The sequence below is a fragment of the Columba livia genome, chromosome 3 (assembly GCF_036013475.1).
Source record: "Columba livia isolate bColLiv1 breed racing homer chromosome 3, bColLiv1.pat.W.v2, whole genome shotgun sequence".
Classification (NCBI taxonomy): Eukaryota; Metazoa; Chordata; class Aves; order Columbiformes; family Columbidae; genus Columba; species Columba livia.
Genome location: NC_088604.1, coordinates 28,237,362 through 28,261,987, shown reverse-complemented (window position 1 = coordinate 28,261,987; position 24,626 = coordinate 28,237,362). Strand labels below are relative to the sequence as shown.

The 24,626-nt window shown below is 40.9% G+C and overlaps 3 protein-coding genes across 6 annotated transcripts in view; 1 reads left to right on the top strand and 2 right to left on the bottom strand.

Annotated features, from left to right (window-relative positions):
• Positions 1-3,407: 3,407 nt before the first annotated feature.
• PTP4A1 (protein tyrosine phosphatase 4A1) lies at positions 3,408-9,751 on the bottom strand. The gene is made up of 5 exons (XM_005506756.3): positions 9,512-9,751; positions 7,995-8,087; positions 7,480-7,610; positions 6,009-6,083; positions 3,408-4,826 (listed from the first exon to the last, which is right to left on the bottom strand). Exons 1-5 carry the CDS (start codon positions 9,614-9,616, stop codon positions 4,709-4,711), a joined length of 522 nt encoding a protein of 173 aa, XP_005506813.1. The 5' UTR covers positions 9,617-9,751; the 3' UTR covers positions 3,408-4,708.
• A 141-nt stretch (positions 9,752-9,892) lies between these two features.
• Positions 9,893-18,262, bottom strand: LOC135578985 (uncharacterized). Its single transcript, XM_065056213.1, has 2 exons — positions 18,028-18,262; positions 9,893-10,060 (listed from the first exon to the last, which is right to left on the bottom strand). Exons 1-2 carry the CDS (start codon positions 18,064-18,066, stop codon positions 9,965-9,967), a joined length of 135 nt encoding a protein of 44 aa, XP_064912285.1. The 5' UTR covers positions 18,067-18,262; the 3' UTR covers positions 9,893-9,964.
• Positions 18,263-18,318: 56 nt separating this feature from the next.
• Positions 18,319-24,626, top strand: part of LGSN (lengsin, lens protein with glutamine synthetase domain) — a 100,009-nt gene continuing 93,701 nt past the window's right edge. For 3 of the 4 annotated variants that reach the window (XM_065056211.1, XM_065056209.1, XM_065056210.1), the window contains exons 1-2: positions 18,319-18,455; positions 19,031-19,249. The gene's annotated coding sequence lies outside the window, so the exon portion shown is untranslated. Of the gene's footprint in view, positions 18,456-19,030; positions 19,250-21,416; positions 22,760-24,626 lie in introns of those variants that run through there. The other variant, XR_010471181.1, reaches the window with a different exon arrangement.

The following is a 24,626-nucleotide window of genomic DNA, read 5'->3' as shown; positions in this document are numbered from 1 at the left end:
ATTTCTCCTTGTAATTTAAGCCTCTGCCTTGTTGTAATTTAAGTTTCAGTCTTCTTCAGAACAAACATCTGTGAAACTCACATGTACAAATTTATATGAAGGATAAGGATCTGCTACTGCTGCTACTACACCAATCAAGTGTAATTAAGACTCCAGCCCACCAGAAAATACTCTTTCCATATACTTACTTAGGTTTTATTACACTGGCACAGGTTAAATGTAGTGTTGAGACTGAATGTCTTCTACTATTTTAGTATTTCTATATTGAACATTCCCATGTATCTAAACACTGTGGTATCTGTTTTTCTTCAGCTACACTTCAAAAAGGTTCTCATTTGAATCAGAAATTGAAGGAGGCAACTTGATCTTCTGGCACTGGCCTTATCTTTTCTTGTCAGACCACTATTTAACCACTATTACTTCACAAAGATGTTTTCCACCGATAAGTTAACTTGTGTTGTTATAGAGATAATTAATTATCAATGCATTGAGGACAGAACCCATTAGAACAATATGTATCAAAATTAACAGTATTAATGCAGGTGATCAAGAGGAAAATAATGCCAACATTGCAAACTGAATTTGCTGTCCTGTGCGGCCTTTACAGACTATGCTCTCACCTTTAGAGAGCTTTTCATCTAACCTATTTTAGACCTCTCTCTCAGCATATCACTTGCCTGAGAGGTGCAAAATCTGTTCTACTATCAGGGAAGCCTCTACCCACATGTTGTAAAAGCCTATTTGTTTAGATGAGTCCCTCCCAGCTATTAGAAACACCCACTAAATTTCAGCCTGATTTTAAGATTTGCATTCGACTTGCGAATTATAGCTATTCTTTCTATTACAGTGAAGACCAGCTCAGCAGGGATCACACAATACATACAAAAAGATAACATTGTTCCAAATAGATTATGATCATCTCCAGCTTGTAAATCACCTGCATACTTACAGAAAATGCTTGCAAAATATAGCAAATTCCCAACAAATCTGCAGTATTGTTTTGAATACCACCTCTCAGTAACTATTTAAATTGTTGCATATATTAAAAAAAAATTGAAAAACATTGTTATTAATACTGCACAATCAAGCACTCAGAAGCTTAAATGATACAGGTCGGGCCATCTAGGAAGCCTTAGTCTGGCACTCTCAAGGACAAATACCTAATTAAACTATTTTTCCCTTGTCTCACTTGTAAGGATGAACAATGGTCACACGAATGACCAACGCTTTACTACTTTTCTTATGGACTGAGATCTTAAGTCTAACCTAGAATTTGTACTCTACAGAGTTACATGTTTTCCTACTGTTTCTTCTGCAATAATACATATGGGTCTGATTGCTTCAGAAATTACTGCTTATCTCCACAGCTGCCCTCCGTATGTGAACACATTTTTATGCATGAAGAACTGAAGACCAGGGATATTAACAATCAGAAATATTAACTGGCTTTGAGTATTCAGTCTGAAATGCTTCAGGATTGTTCAGAAATATGTAGTACTACATAATTTCATGTAAATACAGTATTTACAGACTTCACTTGGAAGTGAATGCTCAGCACTTCTGAGAATCAGATTGAAGAGAATCATATTTAACTTTATACCTGATTTTGGATATCAAGTAAAAGAAGATCTTGACTATTTTTCTCAGCAATATTTAAGGACTACATGACAGAACAGTATAGAGAACCCATCAAGTTTTCTACTGCGATAATTGCAAGATCATACTCTCCCTCTCCTCCTATTTCCCATGAATATTTAACTTCTGCTACATGCTAAGGAATCTTACAAATACTACCACAAGCCATATTTACCTAAGCCATTAGGGTAACATTAAAGCCTGTCTTCCATGCCAGGCTTTGGCCTTAAGTCGAAGATATAGTAATTCCATTTAAACTTTTATTTCCATTTATTTGTAAAATCATAAAAGTTATATAGAACTTTATATAACTTGCTTTCTATACTTCCATCTGCTATCTTATCAATTACAATCAACATCTTAGTCCCTGAAACCTACCAGAGTTGCTACACAAGAGCAATCTTCTGTTCCTTAGAGATTAATGTCTAAATGTGGAAACAGTTCTAAGACTGACTTGATCTTTGCTTTAAACAGACACACTTATTGTGCAAGTTTTTCCTCTTTAGAAATCCCAGTGTTCTGGACTAAAGTGAAGCCCAGTCTCAAGTTTAAAGAGTTCAAAGGACCAAGCTCCCATCACTAATATGTTAGAACTCTTAACCTAAACACAGCCCTCCTTACCCATGTGAATCCTGTGGAGACAGAGCAAAAATCTGATGTATATAGCACACTTGCACTAATAATTTTATTTTGGTAGTTGTTATACAGATTCCTCCTCATTCCATGAGTGACCAATTAGTATTTTTAACTCAGTTTGGATACTAATCTGTGTTACACCGGTATTTATGTCAGCCTGCCGAACTGCTGAGTTACAGAATTTTTGTAGGTTTTGTCTTTACGATTGTTCCTGAAGTCTAACCCATCTTGAGAATAGAAACATCTATGACTTCGGATGTCTTTCCAAAAGAATAGGCCTTGTTTCCTCACTCAAATGAAGCTGTATTCCTTTGATCAAAATACCCTTTAAACTAAGTTTAACTTACAAAGGAAAGCCCAGCTAGTTAAGAGTTTATTTTACTACTTTACAAAGCTAAATTATGTTCAGTGTCAGGCAGTTTTAAATCACACAGAATTTCAAAGTTTATAATGACACTAGGCCTTTACAAGAACAATTCATCAGAAGTCTCATTGGAGTTTCTGGTGTACACAGCATTCCACCTCACCAGCTAGAAAACCAAGATAGGTATAAGCATAGCTTAATTTTAAGCAGACATAGGCCTAAGCTTATGATCACCAGTAAGAACAGCACCTCAGCTGGCTACTAAAAGCATCTTCCAGTCCTAATCAGGAAATTTGGTCACCACTCTGGAAACCCAAACACAGGTCTTAGCTCACATGATTTTGGGATATTTTCTGCTTGGACTTAACTTCGGTTTTGACAATGAAGCACTGTATCATACTGTTTTGTAATTAAAATCTAATGCTACTGATACAAGTGTCCCCCAAGCTCTGCAGTAAATGCAGAATAGCATACAAATATGTAAAGACAGTTTCAAAAACACTAAGCAAGTGGCCTATTTTAGTGCTGGGAAAGGGACATCACAAGTAAGCTACATAAAGAAATACTGTACTTTCTATTATTAATTTTTGTCCACATTTATTTATGAGTAAAACAAACAGCAAACATTACAGCAAAGGGGACATTCAAGCCTAGATTAAAAAAAAAAAAAAAACAAACAGATGCCTGGATAGATTCTGGATTTAGGCACCTCAAGACTGCTGACAAAGTACACAAAACCAAGTGAAAGTCATGAGCATCTCAGCAAACTTCGTAAGTGCATTTCAGTATTTATTTAGATGTTTAAGCTCTTGCACTAGATTTTACAAGCTGGTGAACACTGGCAAAATTATTTCTCCCACAGAACTATAACCACACATTCCCAAGACAGTATAAATATATGGTTGAACTAACATTAATACACATCACCATTTTGTCAATTACATAGTAAAACAAATTATCAAGTATTCAAATATTAAGTTACGCAGCTTGAAAGGCATACAAAATATTACAGAGGTCTGCCCAAGTCATAGCAGAAACTCAAGGAGGAAAAACAAAAGAAAAAAAAATATCACACTTTCAACAAAGCAATAGTTGGTAAACAACTCTCAATAGGTACAGTAAAAGAAACTACAAGATTTTTCAGAAATTTTCTGATTAAGAATTTTTAGCTACAATAACAAAGCATTTCTACATTTTAAAAAAATATTTACTAAAGTAAAGGGCATATTCTATACTTCCTGCACAAGACAAAGGCAACATTTTACTAGAAATATTAAATAGCCCCTCCCAACCTTTTCAGGCCCTCTGTTAAGTTGCACATGAAGTGTCAACATTAATTTTACTGTAAGGCTTTTTGTCTGGAGACATTAAAGATTTGTGTGCTTCTGTACAATTTAAAAGATTTCTACATGAGTAACCAGAGAATAATGATTTGTAAAATGCAGAGGTTCAGATAACAGAAAGGTACAGACGCTGGGGTAAAAAGTTGCTGTAATTCATAGTATTAAAAAGACAGACTGTGCAAATCCTGATAATTCTAGTGCGATTGTGGGAGACAAAACATACAGTGAGCAGGCAAGGCTACCTTAGAGGCCATATTCTTCAATATTGAAATGACTGTAGAAAAAAGATAACAAGGTCCAGATAAGCTGGTAGTTCTCACGTCATCAGAAATATGCTCATTTATAAGGAAAAACAAGTAGCTGATATGCTGGGTATTTTGGCACCTAATCTCTCTACAGATTGATCTATTTCAGTACCCCAATTTTTAGCAGTTGAAACTAGGTGGGTAAGACTCAATGGCATGATTAAAGGATATCCAAACTGGTAATCAACAAACAAGGAGACAGCTCAGAAACAGGGTACAGCAAAAACATTTACTGAGTCTCCAAACGGATATTTATCTAAACACAGAAGTTGCATTTCTACTAAGCCTTTAGCCTATTAAATACTCCTAAGGAAGCTCCATTTACTACTAAAAAAAAAATATCAGACTGATGTCTCTGGCATGCAGTCTGCTTAATTCTAGTTTCCATCCTTTATTCCCAAAGAAGTACTATAGGCTATTGAGCTTTACTGAATGCAACAATTATTACGGTGACCATTGGAGTCTTTAAAGCGCAGACGCATCTTGGGGCGGTATTTCTCCAAGTACAGAAGTTGCTTGCTGTTAAAAGCTCCACGCCGCTTCCTAGATGGAGGAAAAAATATTTTAAACAGAACATTAATCTACTGTCTAGTGAAACAGTATCACCAACCAGAGCAAAATATTTTTAGGTCACTTAAATAAAACACCATTAAGTCAAGACTGTAACCAAAGTAAGGGATAATCGAAAGTGCCAGGAAAGAGGGTGGTAGCTTCCTTTCACAAATACTTCATTGGACTGCATGCTCGAAGGAGTACATAGCATTTTAGACTGTGTTTTAGCCTCTGAAATACACAAGTCAAAGATGTTAGTTCAGATCTTCAAAAGGAAGCTATGGAGCACATGCAAGACGGTCTTCTTAAGACAGCTGAAGTTGTTCAGACTCTTGATATAATTTTGAAGAATACTACAATATTAAGAAAGTACATAAACATTCTAACTTCCCATAATAAGAAGCTGAACAGAAACTGAGTTTTCTTGGTTTTCTCAAAACTAGAAGTGTGTGAAGGAAGGGTACATTTTTGCTGAGTGTTTGGAATATGTGCCAGGCTTCCTATTCCTCACTTCATATATACTAGCACGTTAAGATGTACAAGCTGAATTTAATTCTTTAAACGTTCGGCAGTTATGCAAGTAGTATTTTGGTATTGTTTATATGAGCTGCAGCTTCTTTTTAGTATAGTCAAAACCTGCAAAATTGAGGCCTTGAGACTAAAATTGTTCTCCTCCAACTTACATTTACTAAAAAATCCAAGGAAATATTTTTCTTTGGTAGACTACCAGAAAAGACTAGGAGAACTGTTTAGCAGACTTTGATCTAATACAGAAGAAAGGATCCACAAATGTGAACAATTGTTAGCTCTAGGTAGTTGACAGAACCTAAATTGCAAATATATTCTGCCTCTCACATGTACAAATAATAAAGACAACTCCGTAGATCTAACAGAAAGTTAGGGTATTTTTTTGTGTTTTACATTTGCTCAAGTACCTTACTGATTCTGCTTTCCACATGAACAGAAAACACCCATCCCAAAGGCCAAGTCCTACAACACTGACTATACACAATACATGTTACAAAGTTCAGAGGTACTAAATACGTTACAAAAAAAAAAAAAAAACCAAAAAACAGCAAAAGACAAGAACATCATTTAGAATTGCCTTTAGTGCCAAAGGATATATCAATGTGTTAAGTCTTTGAAACAGCTAGATGTTAGCTTCATACTTACTGTCTTATGAACTGCACTGCATCCTCATACTTCATTCCACATTCTATCAGTGCAAGTGCAACTAAGACTGGAGCTCTGGTTTAAAAAAAAAAAAAAAAGTATTGTTTACTTTAACCAGTTCTCTTTTCTGTCCTTCTGTGTATCTGGTGTTTCTGGCCTGGGGAAGCAAAAAACTGAGCCATTATACCATCTGTTTTCAAGCTACCCATCTGCAACACTGTTCTTCGTAAGCAAGGGCTTTAAATTAACTCTGGTCAACATTAACTTTTTTCATCTGACTTTAGGTACAGGAGAGAACAGCAGGTATAAAATGTAAATTATCTTTACCCATTTGTTTCAAAGCCAATTGATTATGGGGAAGAGTTGCATATGGGTTTCCATTCCCACAAGGAAGCATCTTTAGAAGCAGTCAGAACTCCAAAGCATTAATCGGAAGAGTGGTCAGCTCAATAAGAACTGACAAGTCCTAGAACTGGTGTCACAAGTTTTACGAACAGACGCAAGCCACAGACTGCTGCACACCCCCAATCCTTTTCAAGGATTTAAAAAAAAAAACCCAAACACCCTTACGCGGTAAAAAGCTAGGATCTTCTTTTCAACTAGTTAACTGCCCAACTTTGAGGAAAAACAACAGATATCATTGTAAGCAGCTGAAGACGACTTGTTTTGGTAGCATTCAGCATTACAGTGTGAAGCCATAATGCAAACAGTGGATAAGCCAAGCTTACAGACAGCAAGACCAGAAAGCTCCATTTTATATTGGACATGCTGAAACCTATACCTAGAATATGGTAACTGCTTTTTGAACAGATCTAGTTACCAGGTAGTCTAGAACAACAGCAGCAAAAACATTATGTTCTCACAACTGCTGGAACTGCATTTAAGACAGTGGCAGCAGACAGAGGGAACAGGGCTAAGAACATTTAGCATTTTCTATAAAAATTCTGACACTCACTGTTGGAAATGAGACAGAAACAGAGCTTTGGGACTTCACAGAACACTAAATAGGTGGTGGATCAAAGTTCGTCTTGATAGGACAGAATGACCTACTTATTTGAGGCTAATAGGTACAATACGCTTTGTACAAAGAGACTGGAAATATTGCTGCAATGTCGATGAAGAGAAAGCTTACAGGTGTGTCACTAAAAACAAAACCCATTAGAAGAAAAGATGACATAGCAGGACAAAAAAAAAAAATCAATATGCTTGGCATAAGAATGTACTTGTTTACTTCATTCAGTAGTTTTTGTCTGAGATCTGTGATAATAGCATCATTTGTTGACTAAAAGGCTTTTAAAGTCTAATATTTACAGACAACAGTTTCCTACCATCTGAACTACTTTTAAGCATGAGGTCATTCCAATACCAGATAAGTGGCTATTTTACATTTGACTCAAATAAACTTTTGTACTAGATTTTAACAAGTCTGACCAGGGATGGCAATTCAACAGATCATTAAAACTCTACCTACCTTCCAAGACCAGCAACACAGTGTACAGCAATACAACAACCAGGTTCTTCACGAAATTTAACTTTAAGGAGGTTTAGCCAATCATCAACAATCTGGTTGGATGGTGGAGCACCGTCATCAAAGGGCCAATCCTAGAATATAGTGTGACATACATGAATAAATACATAAAGATAGAACTCTTCATGATTGTATGCTACATGCATACACAAAAATGGAGGTGACACAATGGCCAAGAGCTGACAGCTAAGGGAACCACTCAAGCTTACAGTTTTCTAATAGTATACCATAATAAAATTAGGAACATATTCCTTTCAATCTGTTTCCATTAAGGGAATTATTTTGCTCCAAACAAGATTTTTTTCCTGACCAAGAGAGGATGTCTGTACAGCTCTTGCTTCCATCAGCTACTGGAATACACTTCTGGACCTAATAAGGTGGTATAAAAACTTTTTTTTTTTTTAGTGGGGGGGCAGAGGTGGTACATCAGTTTAGAACTCTGCTTCTGCACTACTTACCAAAACCTGAATGCCTTCTTTTTCCACCGGAGCAGTGTCATAAGTAGCTTCACACACTCTCACCACTGTGGTAACGCCATATTTCTTAAGTTCCTAGGGGGTGAAAAAACCACCTGTTTTAAGAATAAACTGACTTCACTTAGATTTAATGTCCTCAATAGGTTAGCTTATTAACTCATTCAAAAATTTTTAGTAAGTAAACTCACACAAATGCTTGCCACCTTGTGAAAAACACAGCAAGATGAAATAACTGAAAACCTGTGTGCTAATGCCAGATACCTTTAAGCTCTTCTGCAAACATGTCTGAAGATTAAGTTTTGTTACACTGGATCAGGCTTCTTTTTCTTTTAAAATTAGATCCACCTAAATATTAATGAAATAAATAAGCCCCCTCTAAAACATCCTTCCTTTAATGAAACAGGAAGTCTCCTGGTTTGCAAAGCTACATGCTTCACCAAAAGCATTCTGAGGGAAGTTTAGATCTTCCCCTTCTCTCTGTCTGCTTAAAGCAACAGAATTATAAGACCTCTTACTGTTAAGAGTATACGAGCACAAGACAAATTATTCCAGTTCCCGAGTTACCATAACTAGAGAATAACAAACTTTAACTTTCAATTTTGCTATTACCCTCCATTAAGAAATAAGAAGGGGGCAATTACTCTTCATTATCCCTGCAACAACTCATCATTCACACTGTCACCGTCACAGTAGTGACTGAAGCATAGCCTAAGAATATTTTATCTAGTTGTGAGAGTATAAAGACAAACAAATGTTATCCCACTATGTTTCTTGTACATTATCCACACTGAATGCACAACTGAGGCATAATACCCCTAGAATCTTGCTAATGAAGGACATTACAAACTCAAGACCTTAACAGGAGGCAGTTTTGGAGGAACCTATTGTTAGCATACATGCCGACATTTTTAACTGGGCACTTTATAGCTCCAACATGCTAGATGCAAGGTTTAGATGATAAGTTTTGATACTAGCAATATATGCCAAGGAACCTGGCTTTAATCAGTAAACAATTTCAGTATGTACCAAAACACTTAAAATGGCTTCAGCAGCTCTGGATGCAGAGCCTACAGTCACAGATTTCACTCACATAGACACTGACACTCAGAGGATTCTCTGAAACAACACTAGAATCATGATCTGCTATTACTGAAGGGAGATATCTTTGTACTGTTCTACACATAACTCTGCCAGATAATTCCTGTTCTCAGACCTAAACAATGTACTTCATGTACAATGTACTAGACACTATAATTATTTCAGTCCTTCACTTTCAAAAGTATGTTTTCGTGAAGGCCAAAGTATATCTGAATAGATTTATCTGCAGGTCTTCGAAGCATGTCTTCAGTATTTGAAAAAAGTCAATTTATGAAGAGTCTCAGTACCTCTTGATATGGCTTCCACAGCTGTTATCAACTAGTAAAGAACGAAACTGCTAATATAGCATGCTGTTCAGGCATTAAAAAATAACATCAGTAAAAATTCTGTCCCAGCCTTACCTCTATAAATTTATTTAAGGTTGCATTGGTTGGGTTGTGTGTGATTAGGAATCTCATGTTCTTGTAGGTGATTTCCACAGGAGCTGGGCGGTTCATTCGGGCCATATTGATTTAGTTAAACATGCAACAAGATTATGAAAGGATTAAAAAAAATCTAATACAGAAGTGATGGAGAGAAACTGAAGTCTACTTCACTATACTCCACGTGAAATTCTCAGTGCTTGCAAGTATGAAGTTGGGAGCAATGGGAAATGAAATGAACCTCCTAACAAGAAGCAGCAATTCTTCAATCCAGTAATACTGAGGCAAAAGAAAGGCAGTGCACTGAGGTTTACCCCATCCAGGTCTGAATTCTGTTGTTAAATGCTCTGCCAATTTCAATTCAATACTTCTTATCCTGGTCAACCACTCTTAGGGGGGCTTCTTGGTGGAGTAGTAATGAATTTCTACAGTTCACTTGTCTGCATAGAGGTCGTGCTGTGCCTGGCAGTAGTCTCCACTGCCCTTCAGAAACTCCATAAATGTGTGACCAAGAACACCACAGAACTGCTGTAAAGAGAAGGAGAAAAAAAAAAAAACATAATGAGCACAGGTGAAGCCAGGTTATTTTGAAGACAACAAACATTACAAAACGAAAAGAAAATAAAACCAGAGCAACTAAGCAGTTTCACAAGGTTTATTTCTTAATCCAAGAATTAAGTTTGTATAAGAATCCTGCTACCTCTTTCAGCAAGGATTACTTGAAATTAATACATTAACTCAATGAAAAGTTTCCATATATGGTTGTTTCAACACTAAAAACTGAAATGTATTAAAATACCAAATCAAATGAGCTAAACATAGCAACACGAGACGAAGTATTTATACAAAGCATATCTGTTCCAGGATACCCTTACGACAGTATTTTCCACTCTGAACTGAGAGACATCACAACACCTACTAAAGTTACACTGATGTTAAGTAGTCCCATGAAGGCAAGGATGAGATTCCTTGAATATTCAAGCTGAACATCATATAATTTCTAATGTTGAAACAAAACTACCAGTCTCTACATAGATGCAGAATCACTTAAAGGCTAAAGACTTATTTTGCATGTAAGCCTTATTAATTCACATATAGAACTGCCAGTAGAACAAAAAAATCATTTTAATCCACCTGTCTCAAACAGGAAGTCTTGAAAGCAAATAAAATCTTTGTGGCCTAACAAAACAATGCAAGCTTTTGAACATATCTGGAGATTTTCAAGGCACACAGATTTCTAACTAAGGAACATCTCACATACTAAAGGCTAAAGACACATGGCAACCTTCATCTGCCTTTTTACACCATGACTTTATTAACATATCAAGATATTACTAATAGTCCAGCTAAAAACATATGGAGTCAAGTTTATTGAACAGGTTATTTCTGCCCTGTGGTGTGCTATTTTGCTATAGGCAAGTTTACTTACAAAATTACTGCAAGATGCACAAGAAAGTAGACAACTAAGGAACTACTCCAAGATGTGTATTCATTTGCAGATGTTGCTATGCAAATGACCCAAGGATATATGCTTTCATGCTCTGTGGAATGTTACAGCAGAGGAGCTAGTTTTGTGACCAACCTCAGTACCAGTGCTGCTGACAATACCTGCATAGGGAATAGAAATGAAGAGGTTTTGTGTCCAAAAAGACAGGCACAAGCCGAACCAAATGCCCACTAAAAATACTTAGGGACTAGAGAGAAACATCGTTGACCCCTACAACTGTTTAGCAGAAAAAACTACTTATCTTGGCCAGTCAAATCCCAGCATTGGAAGGAATCTATGTATTTCTATGGTGAAGCAAAATATTGCCCAAGACACTTTGGGAATAGATTAGCTGAGCACAGAGTGCTATAGGATTGCTATCACATACTTTCTTTAAAATGTCTTTTTTTTTCCCCTACTCCTATGGCTGGGATACAGTAATACCAGTTCTTTGCCTTCACAAACCTAGTTTCTAGCCATTTCGGATTTGGAGTCAGACCAAGACTCCACTGCAGGCACCTAACCATATACCATTAAGACAACAGCAAATCTATCTAATAATGATTAGTATTAAGCAGAAACCACAACAAATCAATAGCCTAATAATTGCTGAGTTTTCTAAAAGGTATGGAATTGCAGAATCATAGAACAGTTTGGGTTGGAAGTCACCTTTAAAGGTCATTTGGGTACCTCAGTAGGATAGAAGCTCTTATAGTGAACTACAATTTAAAGAACTGCAACAGTGTTTTATGCTGTGAACATGATTTTGCAAGTCCAGAGAAGTGGAACTTCAGTAACAGAGCAGTAGTAACAAAGAAGATAATAATTAAGATCAGACTTTAGCAGATGGGTAGCGCTGCATCACACAATGTTACAAAGGCCCTTTAGAAAAAGCAGATCAAACAACTCCAAGAATCTTTCATGTTTTCTTTGCAGGAAGCTGTCTGAAGTTTTAAGGATGAACCTTAATCACAAGCATGACATAAAAAAAACCAAAAACACAACAAACCAAACTGCTAAGAACTACGAGAAAGCCGTTTGCAGAGGGAAACTATTGTAAATCTAAATTATAGTAGTATAATTTCACATGCACTTTGCTTCTGTTCCAGAGACACTACCATCACCATTTCTGTAAAGAGTGTAGGATTAAGTTTGCCAGTTACAACTGTTTGAGTTTTTATTTGCAATAACTTGAGGGACAGTGAGAACTCTAAATCTAGCAGGCATGAAAAAAAAAAAAAAAGGATCCTACAAAGTCAAAGGCCAACAGAGCAACAGGAACCACAAAAATTCAGATTAGTAAGAACTCTTAAGAATTGTCATCTGACACCCTCCATACCCCGGCAGAAGGTAGATGTGCATTAAAAAAAAAAAAAGACTCCTAGGACCAGACCTCAGGAACACCTAAAATAGCAATTAAAAAAAAGAACTGAAGACAGCTTATTTAAAGTCACTTTCAATTAGTTTAAGCAGCAGAGCAGCAAAAAGGGACAGGACAGCTTTAAGCACATACAGCTGCACATGGTCTTGTGCTGCTTTTCGCATGCACTGGCAGGTCTTGGGTTTATCTCTTCTTAAGACTGCTAAGAGGAACCATAGCCTGTCCTTTCCCCTGGTAGAAGATGGAGTGGAGGTTGTCAGAAACAGAAAAGCATGCAAGTGAGCTTGAGGAGATGGGATGGGATCACTAGGGTAAAGACAAGACCTTTCACTCTGCAAGATGGAGATTTTTGGGGAGAAAAGAATGTAGAGTAACTGGAACCAGTTAACATGACCCCATATGGGGGAAGGTAGGAAGTAAAAAGTAATGAAGATTAATCCAGTCTGGTAGGCAACCTGCCTTTAGTACGCAACTAGGAGTACTCAATATGATACCAGACAAACTCATCATGGGGGTAAGAAGGAGGGCAGACCGCAGAGCATTTGTTAAGTAACACTACTTTCTAAAATGCAGATTGTTAATCACACTTAGAAACTGGGTGCACAGTTTAAATTCTTACACATGAAAAAGTACATTATGCAATGATAAGTTTAAGGTCCATGTGTAATTAACCCCTACAAATGAATTCATTTAATACTATCTTAACAGTTAGCAATTAGACACATCAGCACCTTACTAATTCACAGAACCATGGACCTAAGCAAGCACATATCTGAGTCTCGCTCTTCACCTTGGCAACTGCTGCTGCCACATTACAAAGGAGCAAAGTTCACATCTTCCTTTGATGTGAATGCCATCACTTCTCAGCATTGCTAGCCAGAAAGCTCCACAGACCAATTCCTTAAGGCAGCAACCTGCTGCACTATCCTAAGACAGCTTTGCCAGCCTAGTTTAGTTCTGTTCTGGGAGCCAAATTAAGATTAAAGACAACTAGTACATTGGCATGCTGTTTGTGTTATGGCACTAAGCTGAAGTATAAGGCTTCACCCATCTTCAGCAAAAAGACCTGCAAGATAAGAAATAAGCTATAAAAGTAGTGTTGTAATTAAGACCACCTTGGGCACGGGGGGACTCAAAAGCTGTGAGCTACTTCCAAGAGGCTTGGAAACACAACTTGAAAATTTCTGTGTTGTCTCAGAGTTAACTACTTGGTATGTAAGCTATCAAAAAGTCAAGATAGCGTATGCAAGTATAATGCTGCATAAGTGAAACTCAAATGCATAGTATTGTATGCAGAAGTTTAACAGAATGACACAACTCAACATTTATACTATCAAGTTGGCTACTCCAGCATATTATTTTCAATTTACATGTGAGTTTTCCTTGAGGAAAATGAACACTGAAGGATTTTGGAAACAGACACACAAGATTCCATTATTAACAAAAAGCCAAACAGCACTTAGACTGTGAGATCCATCAAAATAAACTTGGAAAACAAAACTAAGGTTAATATGAGAAGACCACCTATTAAGAGAAGGTATCCTGTCCAATATGAGATAAAGTAATATTATGATTGCACCATCTGCTACCATTTATGGTAGAAGTTAGAGAATAGTTTATTGCAAGAGAAAGACATCTTGAAAGGAAAAGATTTAATTCTTGCCCTTTTTTGAGACAGGAAGCTAAAGTACCTATCTTGACTGGCAAGGAGACTGATTCACATGTATGCTAATTCTGGGTTTGAAACAAACAATTGCTGGTGTCTGGCAAAAATTGCTTATGAAAGTAATCTATCAGATTGTTACTGATAGATGGAAAGCAGAGAGGTGTAAGGTTATCCCATGCTGTTGACATTCTTGTTCACAACTTAGTAGCATCTTGAGAAGCCTGCAAACAAAAGCACTAGTTTACACAGTTACATGACACTTCACTCTACCTTCAGAAGATGCAGAAAACGGTTCATGGTTGCTCAATCCACCTGCACATACACTGCCCAGAATTAACTACAAGGAATCACATTTTCTGAAGTCAAGACCTGCCACACACTCACCTGCTGAAACCACAGGATCAAAACTAGAAAACTAAAATAAACTACATTACATTTCAATTTGAGAGCACCTGCAAGTAAGTTCATTTTTCTAACTTGCTACCCAACAAAAAGCTACTGAAGGACGGAGGGACAAATACCTCTGACTTCTTCCTACTACTCAAGGCCTAAGTAGCAACCGCTAAGGCAGACAAGGAGCAGGAGAGGTAAGGGGTACAGACTGCAGAAACATTACACGAGGTACCTTCATTAGGTACTGTTGAAAAGATTCATCTCCTATCTACTAGGCACATGAATGCTTGTATTATGATATCCACAGAGATAACAATACTCATTTTGGACCAGAGAATGTAACCCATGGCCTACGAAAATACATTTACACATCACAGATGGGAGATCGCAAAGGTTTATCACAGATTTGTTATGACATGCTGTGTGAAAGAAGGATGTTTCTTGTGATTCCAATATGCAGTTTAGGGGGAAGAAAAAGTTCTCAAAACTTCCTGTATAACAAGTCAATGCAACTTCCAGAGATGATGAAACTGAGGCCATGTGACTGTCTTCCTAGTTCTTCTGCTTAGACCATGTAAAAAAAGCAAAAAAGCCTTAACAGATCACAGAATGTCAGGGATTGGAAGGGACCTCAAAAGATCATCTAGTCCAAATTCCCCTGTCAGGGAATGAACACTTAGATGAGGCTACACAGGAATGTGTCCAGGTGGGTTTTGAATGTCTCCAGAGTAGGAGACTCCACAATCCCCCTGGGCAGCCTGTTCCAGTGTTCTGATACTGTTACAGAGAAGAAGTTTCTTCTCAAATTTAAGTGGAACCTCTTGTGTTCCAGTTTGAACCCATTACCCCTTGTCCTACCACTGCTTGTCACTGAGAAGAGCCTGGCTCCATCCTCATGACACTCACCCTTTATATATTTGTAAACATTAATGAGGTCACCCCTCAGTCTCCTCCAAGCTAAAGACACCCAGCTCCCTCAGCCTTTCCTCATAAGGGAGATGCTCTACTCCCTTAATCACCTTCATGGCTCTGTGCTGGATATTGGGAAAAATAAGATATAACAGAAACCATTCAATCCCCTTGTCTAATGTAACCGCTTTTTGAGTTTCTGAAAGCAAGTGGTCTCAAAATGACTTAACACTGTCACTTCAGCAGCAAGCTACATAAATGCTGTCATGCTACTCAAAAGTTATTCCACTGTGTTTTAAGTAATAATGAGAAACTTTGCATATACACACAATGATAGTTATTGCCGTATTTTATTGAGTCTAATAAAGGTGTGAGTGTCAAACAAGAAGTTGCATCTGTGAAGAAAGCTGTAAGGAGTTACAGACTTACTTTTAACACAGAGGTACCTCTTGTATTGATCTGAGAGAGCGAGTTTGATTTTTTTTAAATACGAGGTGACTAGTTTAGAATTCAGTAATACCCTGATCTGGGTGTTCTGCTTAATCTTTAAGAAAATAAGTGATCACTTAGAGTCAGCCTACACACTGGGATAGATCCAGCATTCTTACGTGGCATATATTCTGTCAGAACAGGAAGGTTTCACAAGACAGAAGTTACTAGATAATACTAAATTATATTTATTTACTGCCTCACTGACACATTTAGTTTTGGTAAGACAATTACATTCTTCCCCCTTGGCTCCTGCCACTCATTTTTCTTTCTCACTCTCACATTTCCTCCCATGGCTATGTAATTTCTCTCTTCCACATTTTCCTCCTGAAATGATTCTGTTCCTGTAAGACAATTAAAAAACCCTTTGATGTTCTATCAGTGGAAAAATAAGAACTGACATTTAAGTGTCATCTTCAGGTTTTTTGATTTGACAGTTCTATGAGATAACAGAGAGACTGAGTTCATACTTCTGAGTCACTGCTTTAGAGACTCTGCAAATGCAGGTAGACACATTGGAAAGTTGTCTTCAGCAAGAAACGCCAGAATCACAGGACCCTCATGCCACAAAGCCTGTCAGCTCATAATATTTGCAATGTGTGTAGCTGGCTAACGGACCAGCAACCCAGATCTACACACAACTGCCACTAATGGTGATTCTACTGCCACTATACAATGGTTACTTGATTTTTATAATACTTTATCTTTCTTGCTTCCTCATTTTTGGAGGGTGTACTACCACCAGCAAGCCTTTCATTGTTTGTAAATAAATACACAGGGTGCTCTGTGGTTGAAGATGTTAGGCAGCACAGACATGTAGCCTACTAGGAGCAGGGAGCGGGAAAGCAAGTATGTGAGGAAAGTAAAAACTTCTGATATTGAACTGCGATCCACCTCCAGAAGGAAATGCCTTCCTTGAAAAGCCAGATGGCAAGGTCTTAAAAGCAGGTCCGGTAAAAATTAAGGTATTTGACAGCATTCGTGAGCTTCTAAGGGTAAATGGCAGACTGCTACAGAAACATTCACCTCAACGTGCACCAGAATGACTCCTCTGAGAACTCTTCCCTCGCTGAGGAGCCACCCAAAAGCCCAGGCTGACCCGGGCCGGCTGCGTACGTGAGTTGGGGAATACCCCACCTCTGCTGCGTACAGCTCATTTCGGAAAGGCCTCACGTCCTCGCTCGCAGCCAGTTCTGACTCCCCGCCCGAGCACGCCGGAGACAAAGAAGCCGCTCGACCGTCTTCGCCCTCAGCGCGGCCGCACACGTGGGGCCCCGGCGGGGGGCGAGCGCCGGCCACGCTGCCCGGTGCCAGCGCCGCGGCCCAGCCGCGCTGCCGCGCTGGCGAGCGCCCACGGGCAAGTCCCGGCTTGCCCGGAAAGCCTCAGGCTCCGGCCACCTCCAGGGCTGCGTCAGCCGGGGGGCGCCTGGCAGCCTGCCTCTCCCCAGCGAGGGGACGCTGCCCCAGCCGCGACACCGCCCCGCGGGCCGGGCCGTCGCCCCAGCTGCGACGGTCACGGGTTCGCATCACGCTTCGATCAGGCTCCCGACGCGGAGCCATCTTGTCCCCCGCAGCCGCCGCCCGGCCCCAGCCTCCCCCCGGTAGGGGGCTCCCAGCCCCCGCCGGCCTGACACGGCCCAGGGGCGCAGAGCCCCGGCTGCAGGGGCGCTGCCCTTCCCGGCGGCCGCCCTCCCCGGCCCAGCACGACAGACGCCGCCAGACAGACACCGGCGGGGCGAGCCCGGGCGGGCGGGGCCGGCGGCAGCCGGGCTTTCAACGCGGCTTTGTGCCCGGGCCGGGCCACTCGGGAGCCGCGGAGAGGTCGCCCCCTCTTCATCTCCCGGTAGAGAAGGGGAGAAGAGCACCGGCACGCGGTAGCAGGAGGAGAAGGGCGCCGGGGGCGGGAGGAAGGCCGGGCCGCGCCGCAGTCGGGCTGGATCGGCTCCCCTGCGGCCCGCACAGGCGAAGCCACAGCCCGGCGCTACGAGAAGCCGCCCGGAGCCAGCGTGACCCAGGCTACAGAACAAAGAGACAACATGGAGGAGACAGGAGGGGGGACGGGGGGAGAAGCGCGGGAGCAGGGCACAGAAGGGCAGTCGGCAGGGCGCACGCCCGGCGGGGCGAGGGGCCGGGGGAAGCGGGCCGGGGCGGGGGGCGCGGGCGGCACTCACAGGAATATGGTTACTCATTGAAGACTGTAGCCTGATCATACAGCCGGGGTGCGGGCGCCACCGCCGGGGGCAGGAGGACCAGAACCAGGAGGACGCGGAGGCGCTAGAGGCCGCGGAGCTGCCGGAGGGGGTTCGGCGGCGGAGCGGGGCTGGACCATACAGCTGCAGCGGCGGGCGGCTCTGCAGGCTGGCGCGGAGCGGACGCTGCTGCACCAGAGGGGACACTCGGCGCCGCCTCCCGCACAAGAGACCCGGTCCCGCCCCTCGCTCACGCACATCGGCGACGAGCGTCGCGCCTGCCCAATTAGAGGCGTCTCCAGCGCGTCCTGGGCGGGAGCTCGGCCGCCGCGGGGGTGCGGCGCAGGCAGGCAGGCAGGCTGGGCGGAGGCGGGAGGGAGCCGAGAGGCGGAGGCAGCCGGCGAGAACCGGTTAGTGAATGAAGCTGGTGGTGGCGGGGCCGGGGAGGGGCGCGGCGCGGCGGGGGCAGAGCGGGACGAGCGGGCGGGCGCAGGAATTGTCTCCAGGGGCCGGGCCGGGGCTGCCTTGCGCGGGAGCCCCACCCCCACCCCCCCCCGTGCCGTCGGTTTCGCCGGGAAGCGTGTGGCGCGGCCTGCGGCTCCCCCGGGGCGGCGAGTTCTAGACTGTTCCCCGCGCCCCCGGTGCGGGGTGGCCGGCTGGCGCCCTGCTGCGGCCCGCCGGCTGTGGCCGGTTCTCCGCCGGGCTGCAGGATGTTTGAGGGAAGGGCGGCCGACGGGGCAGGGCGGAAGGCGGCAGCGCGGCTGGACACGCGGTGGCGCGTTGCGGCCCCTCCGGCGCTGGAGAAACCGAAGGGCGGTGGAACGGCCGCGGCCCTGCACGCGTTCTAATCCCCAATCCCCATCGCTCTCGGGCTGCAAAACCTCTTTCGCAAGTTTAATGCTAATAGGAAGCTCTTAGCGCGTTTTGTCCGCAGATTATTTGGGGCTGTTAAGTCCAGATAAAATCATGATTTCTGGTTTTACAGATGGGAGATCAGCCCAGTAGGCCAGAAGTGCTGTAGGGAACAATATGAACTGGATCCTTGTGCACTCTCGATGACAGGAAGCGCTGTCTCCGGGACACAGGTGCTGCTGAGACACAGACACCTCACGGGTGAAATCCAGTGTTGGGACCTGTGGTGTCAGGAGGCGTAAGAGTCCATACCCAGCTGGACATGGTCAACCTGGAAAACACCTCCATTTGGGTCAGCGCTAGCTTTATGAAATAACAGGCTATTTTTAGCTTCAGTTAGCTTGATACTGTTCTAGTTATATTTAACTAGTTAAGCCTGCCTTCTGCATGTTACATTATTGATAATATACAGGTTACGGGAGTCTGTAGGAATTGTTTTTGATCTGAAAAATAAACACCTCCATTCTGAATCTCATAAGTTTGTATTGACTTGTACAAAGGCAAGGGTGGTTTCTGGTTTTGCCGAAATTTTCTATTTTTATATAACCTGCAGAAACCGTGTTTCATACAGAGGAGGTTTTCATGGTAACAGACACATGAGAGGTGTGTTATTTAGAATATGTCTGCATTACCTTTCACTCCACCTGGCTTCAGGTGGGCATAAGTTAATTTCTGACTGGGAGACATGTCTCTGCTAGGATAACATATTCAGCTTTTCTGGTCTATAAACACATCTAGGTTGTATTTATTTACATTTGCATTTTGTATTTACTGACTGATTCAGGGCACAACGCTGGTGAACTTGCAGCTGTTTCCTTGTCCATGTAAAATCTGAAAATGTGCTCAAAGTCCTATAAAATAAGAAGATCCCAAGGCTAGTGGCTGCTTGCAATATTGTTTATTTGTTGGTGGTTAAAATATCAGGAACATTTTTGGGGAAAAAAAGAGGAAAAGTCAATACAGCTTCTCTCTCTAGTGAGTAATGCTTGAGGAATTTGCTCTGAATAGAGTTTCGAGACATAAACCAGCTATTTACCTGCTTTAATCCACGCTGTTTTTTTCTTTTTCTCCAACAATGCAAGCTTTTGTTTACTGTTTCATTGGACATTAAACTGATCAGGATTTTAGGCTCAAATTACTTTCTGCTGCAGCATCCTTTCAGTGCTGTAGCACAGTAGTTCACACTGGAAATAAGAGTCACTGGCAATTTATTTGAAATTATATACCCAAGAAGAAAGGATTTAGCTCAGAAAGCTTTTAGTTTAAAAAAGTGCAGGTTTTCTTTTTTGAAGAAAGTACGCCTGTCTCATTTTAACTATTTAATACTCATTTTTATTGTGATACTTCCTCTCTGGGCCCCTGGTGGTTATTAATTATGTCATACTGGTTGGCATTTCAGATGCAGTTACTGTGTTTTACACTCTGAGATGACAATAGATACTTGGAATGTGAGAGAGAAGCAGATTACAATAAAATAGTCTATATTTCATATGACATAGGAAAAAGTAAAACATATTTATGGGATAGACAAGTTGATAGTTACAAAGTGCCAACCAGTGAACTGGTGAAACAAAGTGGGTTGAAGAGGCAGAAAATAACAGAAAGAGACAAGACTCCTGAATAATTTTAAATATAAGAAAAAAAGAAATGCTTGTAAAGAGAAATCTGTGGGGCAAATTCAGGAGAGACTGATACCAGTTTGAGAAGCAGACATGATCACCACCATTGATGTTAAGAACATTAATACAACTTTTACGATAAGGTGTTATGATACGACAACATTTTAATATATTTTTGAAGCTTGTGAGTCAAAAATAAAATTTAGGCGTAGCCAGAATGTCCAGCCCTTACATAGTGGACTTTTATCAATATTTTTGGAAAGTTTTAATAGGAAGTTGTGCATTAAACCAGTCAAACATAACGAAGTTTCAAAAATCAAAATAAGTTGTACCTTATGTTTATTTTATTAAACCTGCTGTTTTGTAACCTGTGATAATTTGATGTTACCTTATTCTGTTAAGCACAACAGTGAAAAAATTCCCTATTCACTTTGTTTATGTAAATGTATATATACTTCATATGTTTTGTTAGCCATTTTTGTCAAGAAGGGAAATCCTGACATAATTAGGAAGCAATGTTTTACTTCTCATCATCTTTGTGAACCATGCTGTACTTACAAAAAGTGCATTACATTATTTTTTAACCAAAGAGACCAGAACAGTAAGTAGTCGTCAACATGCAGTCCCACCATGTCCATGCATCACTTTAAAGTGGTTTGTATTAATTTCTTGCTTGTACCTGTCTTCTGGTTTGAGAATGCTGCCTCTCTGAGATTTGTGAAAGTTAAAATTTAAAATATTAGTCATGTTTGAAATAGGTATTTTTATGTATCAACTAATGTAAATATTACATGAAGACTAAATGAAAATATTGATTCTCAATGTCCTTGTCTTTTGCAGATACCTAATTTCCTTAGTTTATCCAGAGAGAACTCAGTTGTCCCTGAGATTTTTGTGGGTCTTCAGTATGATAACATGAAGGAAAAAAAAAAAACCCACAACAATTACATAATGAAAAGAAATTTGAGAATCTGAATCTGTTGAAGTATCAGTTGGATGTAGAATCACTGTAGCTTCACTGAACCTAGTGTTTCTGTGGACCAGTCCTATTTTAAATTTGAATGAAATCAGATGGATTTTATATAGATATTGATGTTATGTCCATTACTAGCCTATCTGTATGGAATTACACACTAATTAAGGGTTTGCTGGTTAGATGTTTGATTTGCTGATATTAACTGGAGCTTTTTGTGGTGAAATTTTAGAAGGCTGTTATTTATGCCCATGTCATGCCAATGTTTAAAAAGGTGAAGTGAGTTGACTATGACCAGCTTAGACTTTCATCTAATAAGAGACTCATATATGACTAAGCTGATTAAATCAAAAAAAGAATTAATGCATAAGAATATAATTAATGCAAATCAATGTAGTTCTAGGGCATATAGCTGTTGTAAAGGAAACTGACTTAATGCTTTGATAAGATTACAAGATTGGCATAAAAGTAGCTGCATAGCTGTAACACTAAATGTTCGTGTTTCTGAACAATTTTATCAAAGGACTGTAATCAATAATCACTAAAAATAGTGTGACTTATGCAAAGACTGAAGAATAGCAAGTAGCAATGATGGCAATGTGGTTAGGCAGAGTAATCTAGATTGTAACTTGTTTTCACTCAGGAATATGTTTTAGTACAGACACATGCAGAGTCATACAGCTAGAACCAGGAATGCAAGCAAGATTTGTAAGTTCATAAGAATGCTTCTGTTACCCTGAAAAGAGTCCAGGCATTATAATAGACAAGTGGATTCTTCATAGTTATTTGGTTCCTTTGTCCATGGGTACTTATAAAAACTACTCTAAATTTGTTACGAGCATTTAGCACACACCTTTTGATCATTAATGTAAATAGGTACTTCATATACAAGGTGTGGTATGCTAAAGGTTTCTAGAAGAGTGTAATGATCTTGGGCTAGATCTTTTGTGTATGCTTTAGTGATAATGAGAGTTGTTTCCAACACCTAAAACTGCTTCTGATTTTGTAAGAGAAGTATTCAGTTTCTTTCTGGAACTCTGGTAATATGCATTGGCCATGGACTGGTTAGAGAGAGTAGACAACTACTACTAATACTTCACAAATACAACCAAACACTCCAAAGCCATTTTTCAGTTTTTTATTGGGAAAATGCAGTTAATTTCTCATGTTGCTTATGTCTGTTCAATAAAAAAATTGTCTCTGTAATGGACTTTATGCCTAACGTGTCAAAAGCTTGGAAAGGATTTTTCATGATTGAAGAAATCATGGTCTTTTACGGGCTTATGCTGTAATTGTCACTCGTCAGTTTTAACATTCAACATTAACATTTAACACGTAATCCAAGTAGATGGTGATTTAAGTATTACAGGAGTAATCCTGAAGATCAATATCACAGTATCACAGTATGTTTGGGATTGGAAGGAACCTCAAAAGATCATCTAGTCCAATCCCCCTGCTGGAGCAGGAATGCCTAGGTGAGGTCACACAGGAACATGTCCAGGCAGGTTTTGAATGTCTCCAGAGAAGGAGACTCCACAGCCTTCCTGGGCAGCCTGTTCCAGTGCTCTGTCACCCTTACTGAGAAGAAGTTTTTTCTCAAATTTAAGTGGAACCTCTTGTGTTCCAGCTTGATCCCATTACCCCTTGTCCTATCATTGTTTGCCACCGAAAAGAGCCTGGCTCCATCCTCATGGCACTCACCCTTTATATATTTATAAACATTAATAAGGTCCCCCCTTAGTCTCCTCCAAACTAAAGAGACCCAGCTCCCTCAGCCTTTCTTCATAAGGGAGATGCTCCACTCCCTTAATCATCTTCGTTGCCCTACGCTGGACTCTCTCCAGCAGTTCCCTGTCCTTCTTGAACTGAGGGGCCCAGAACTGGACACAATATTCCAGATGGGGTCTCACCAGGGCGGAGTAGAGGGGAAGGAGAACCTCTCTTCATCTACTAACCACCCCCCTTGTAATACACAGAATGCCATTGGCCTTCCTGGCCACAAGGGCACAGTGCTGGCTGATGGTCATCCTGTTGTCCACCAGGACCCCCAGGTCCCTTTCCCCTACACTGCTCTCTAATATGTAATTTCCCAACCTGTACTGGAACCTGGGATTGTTCCTGCCCAGATGCAGGACTCTACACTTTTCCTTGTTAAATTTCATTAGGTTATTCCCCACCCAACTCTCCAGCCTGTCCAGGTCTCACTGGATGGCAGCACAGCCTTCTGGCATGTCAGCCACTCCTCCCAGCTTAGTGTCATCACCAAACTTGCTGATAGTACACTCTATTCCCTCGTCCAAATCGTTAATGAATATATTGAATAATATTGGCCCCAATACTGACCCCTGAGGCACACCACTAGATACTGGCCTCCAACTAGACTCCGCACCATAGACTACCACTCTCTGGCTTCTCTCCTTAAGCCAGTTTGCAACCCACCTCACTAGTCTGTTGTCTAGACCACACCTCTTCAACTTAGCTGTGAGGATGCTATGGGAGACTGTGTCAAAGGCTTTGCTGAAGTCAAGGTAGACCACATCCACCGCTCTGCCATCATCCATCCACCTTGTTACATTCTCATAAAAGGCTATGAGGTTGGTCAAGCATGACCTACCCTTGCTAAAGCCATGCTGACTGCCCCTAATAACCCTCTTATCCTTGATATGCCTTGAGATGGCACCAAGGATAAGCTGTTCCATTACTTTCCCAGGGACAGAGGTGAGGCTGACTGGTCTATAATTACCCGGGTCCTCCTTCTTGCCCTTTTTGAAGACTGGAGTGACATTTGCTTTCCTCCAGTCCTCGGGCACCTCCCCCGTTTCCCAAGACTTGGCAAAAATGATGGAGAGTGGTCCAGCAATGACTTCAGCCAGCTCTCTCAGCACCCGCGGATGCATCCCATCTGGACCCATGGATTTATGGATGTCCAGACTATTTAATTGGTCCCTAACCCAGTCCTCATCAACTAAAGCAAACTCCTCCATTGACCTGGCTTCATCCGGGGTCTCAGGGGTACAGGGCTCCCCATGACAGCCTCCAGCAGAGTAGACAGAGACAAAGAAGGCATTCAGTAATTC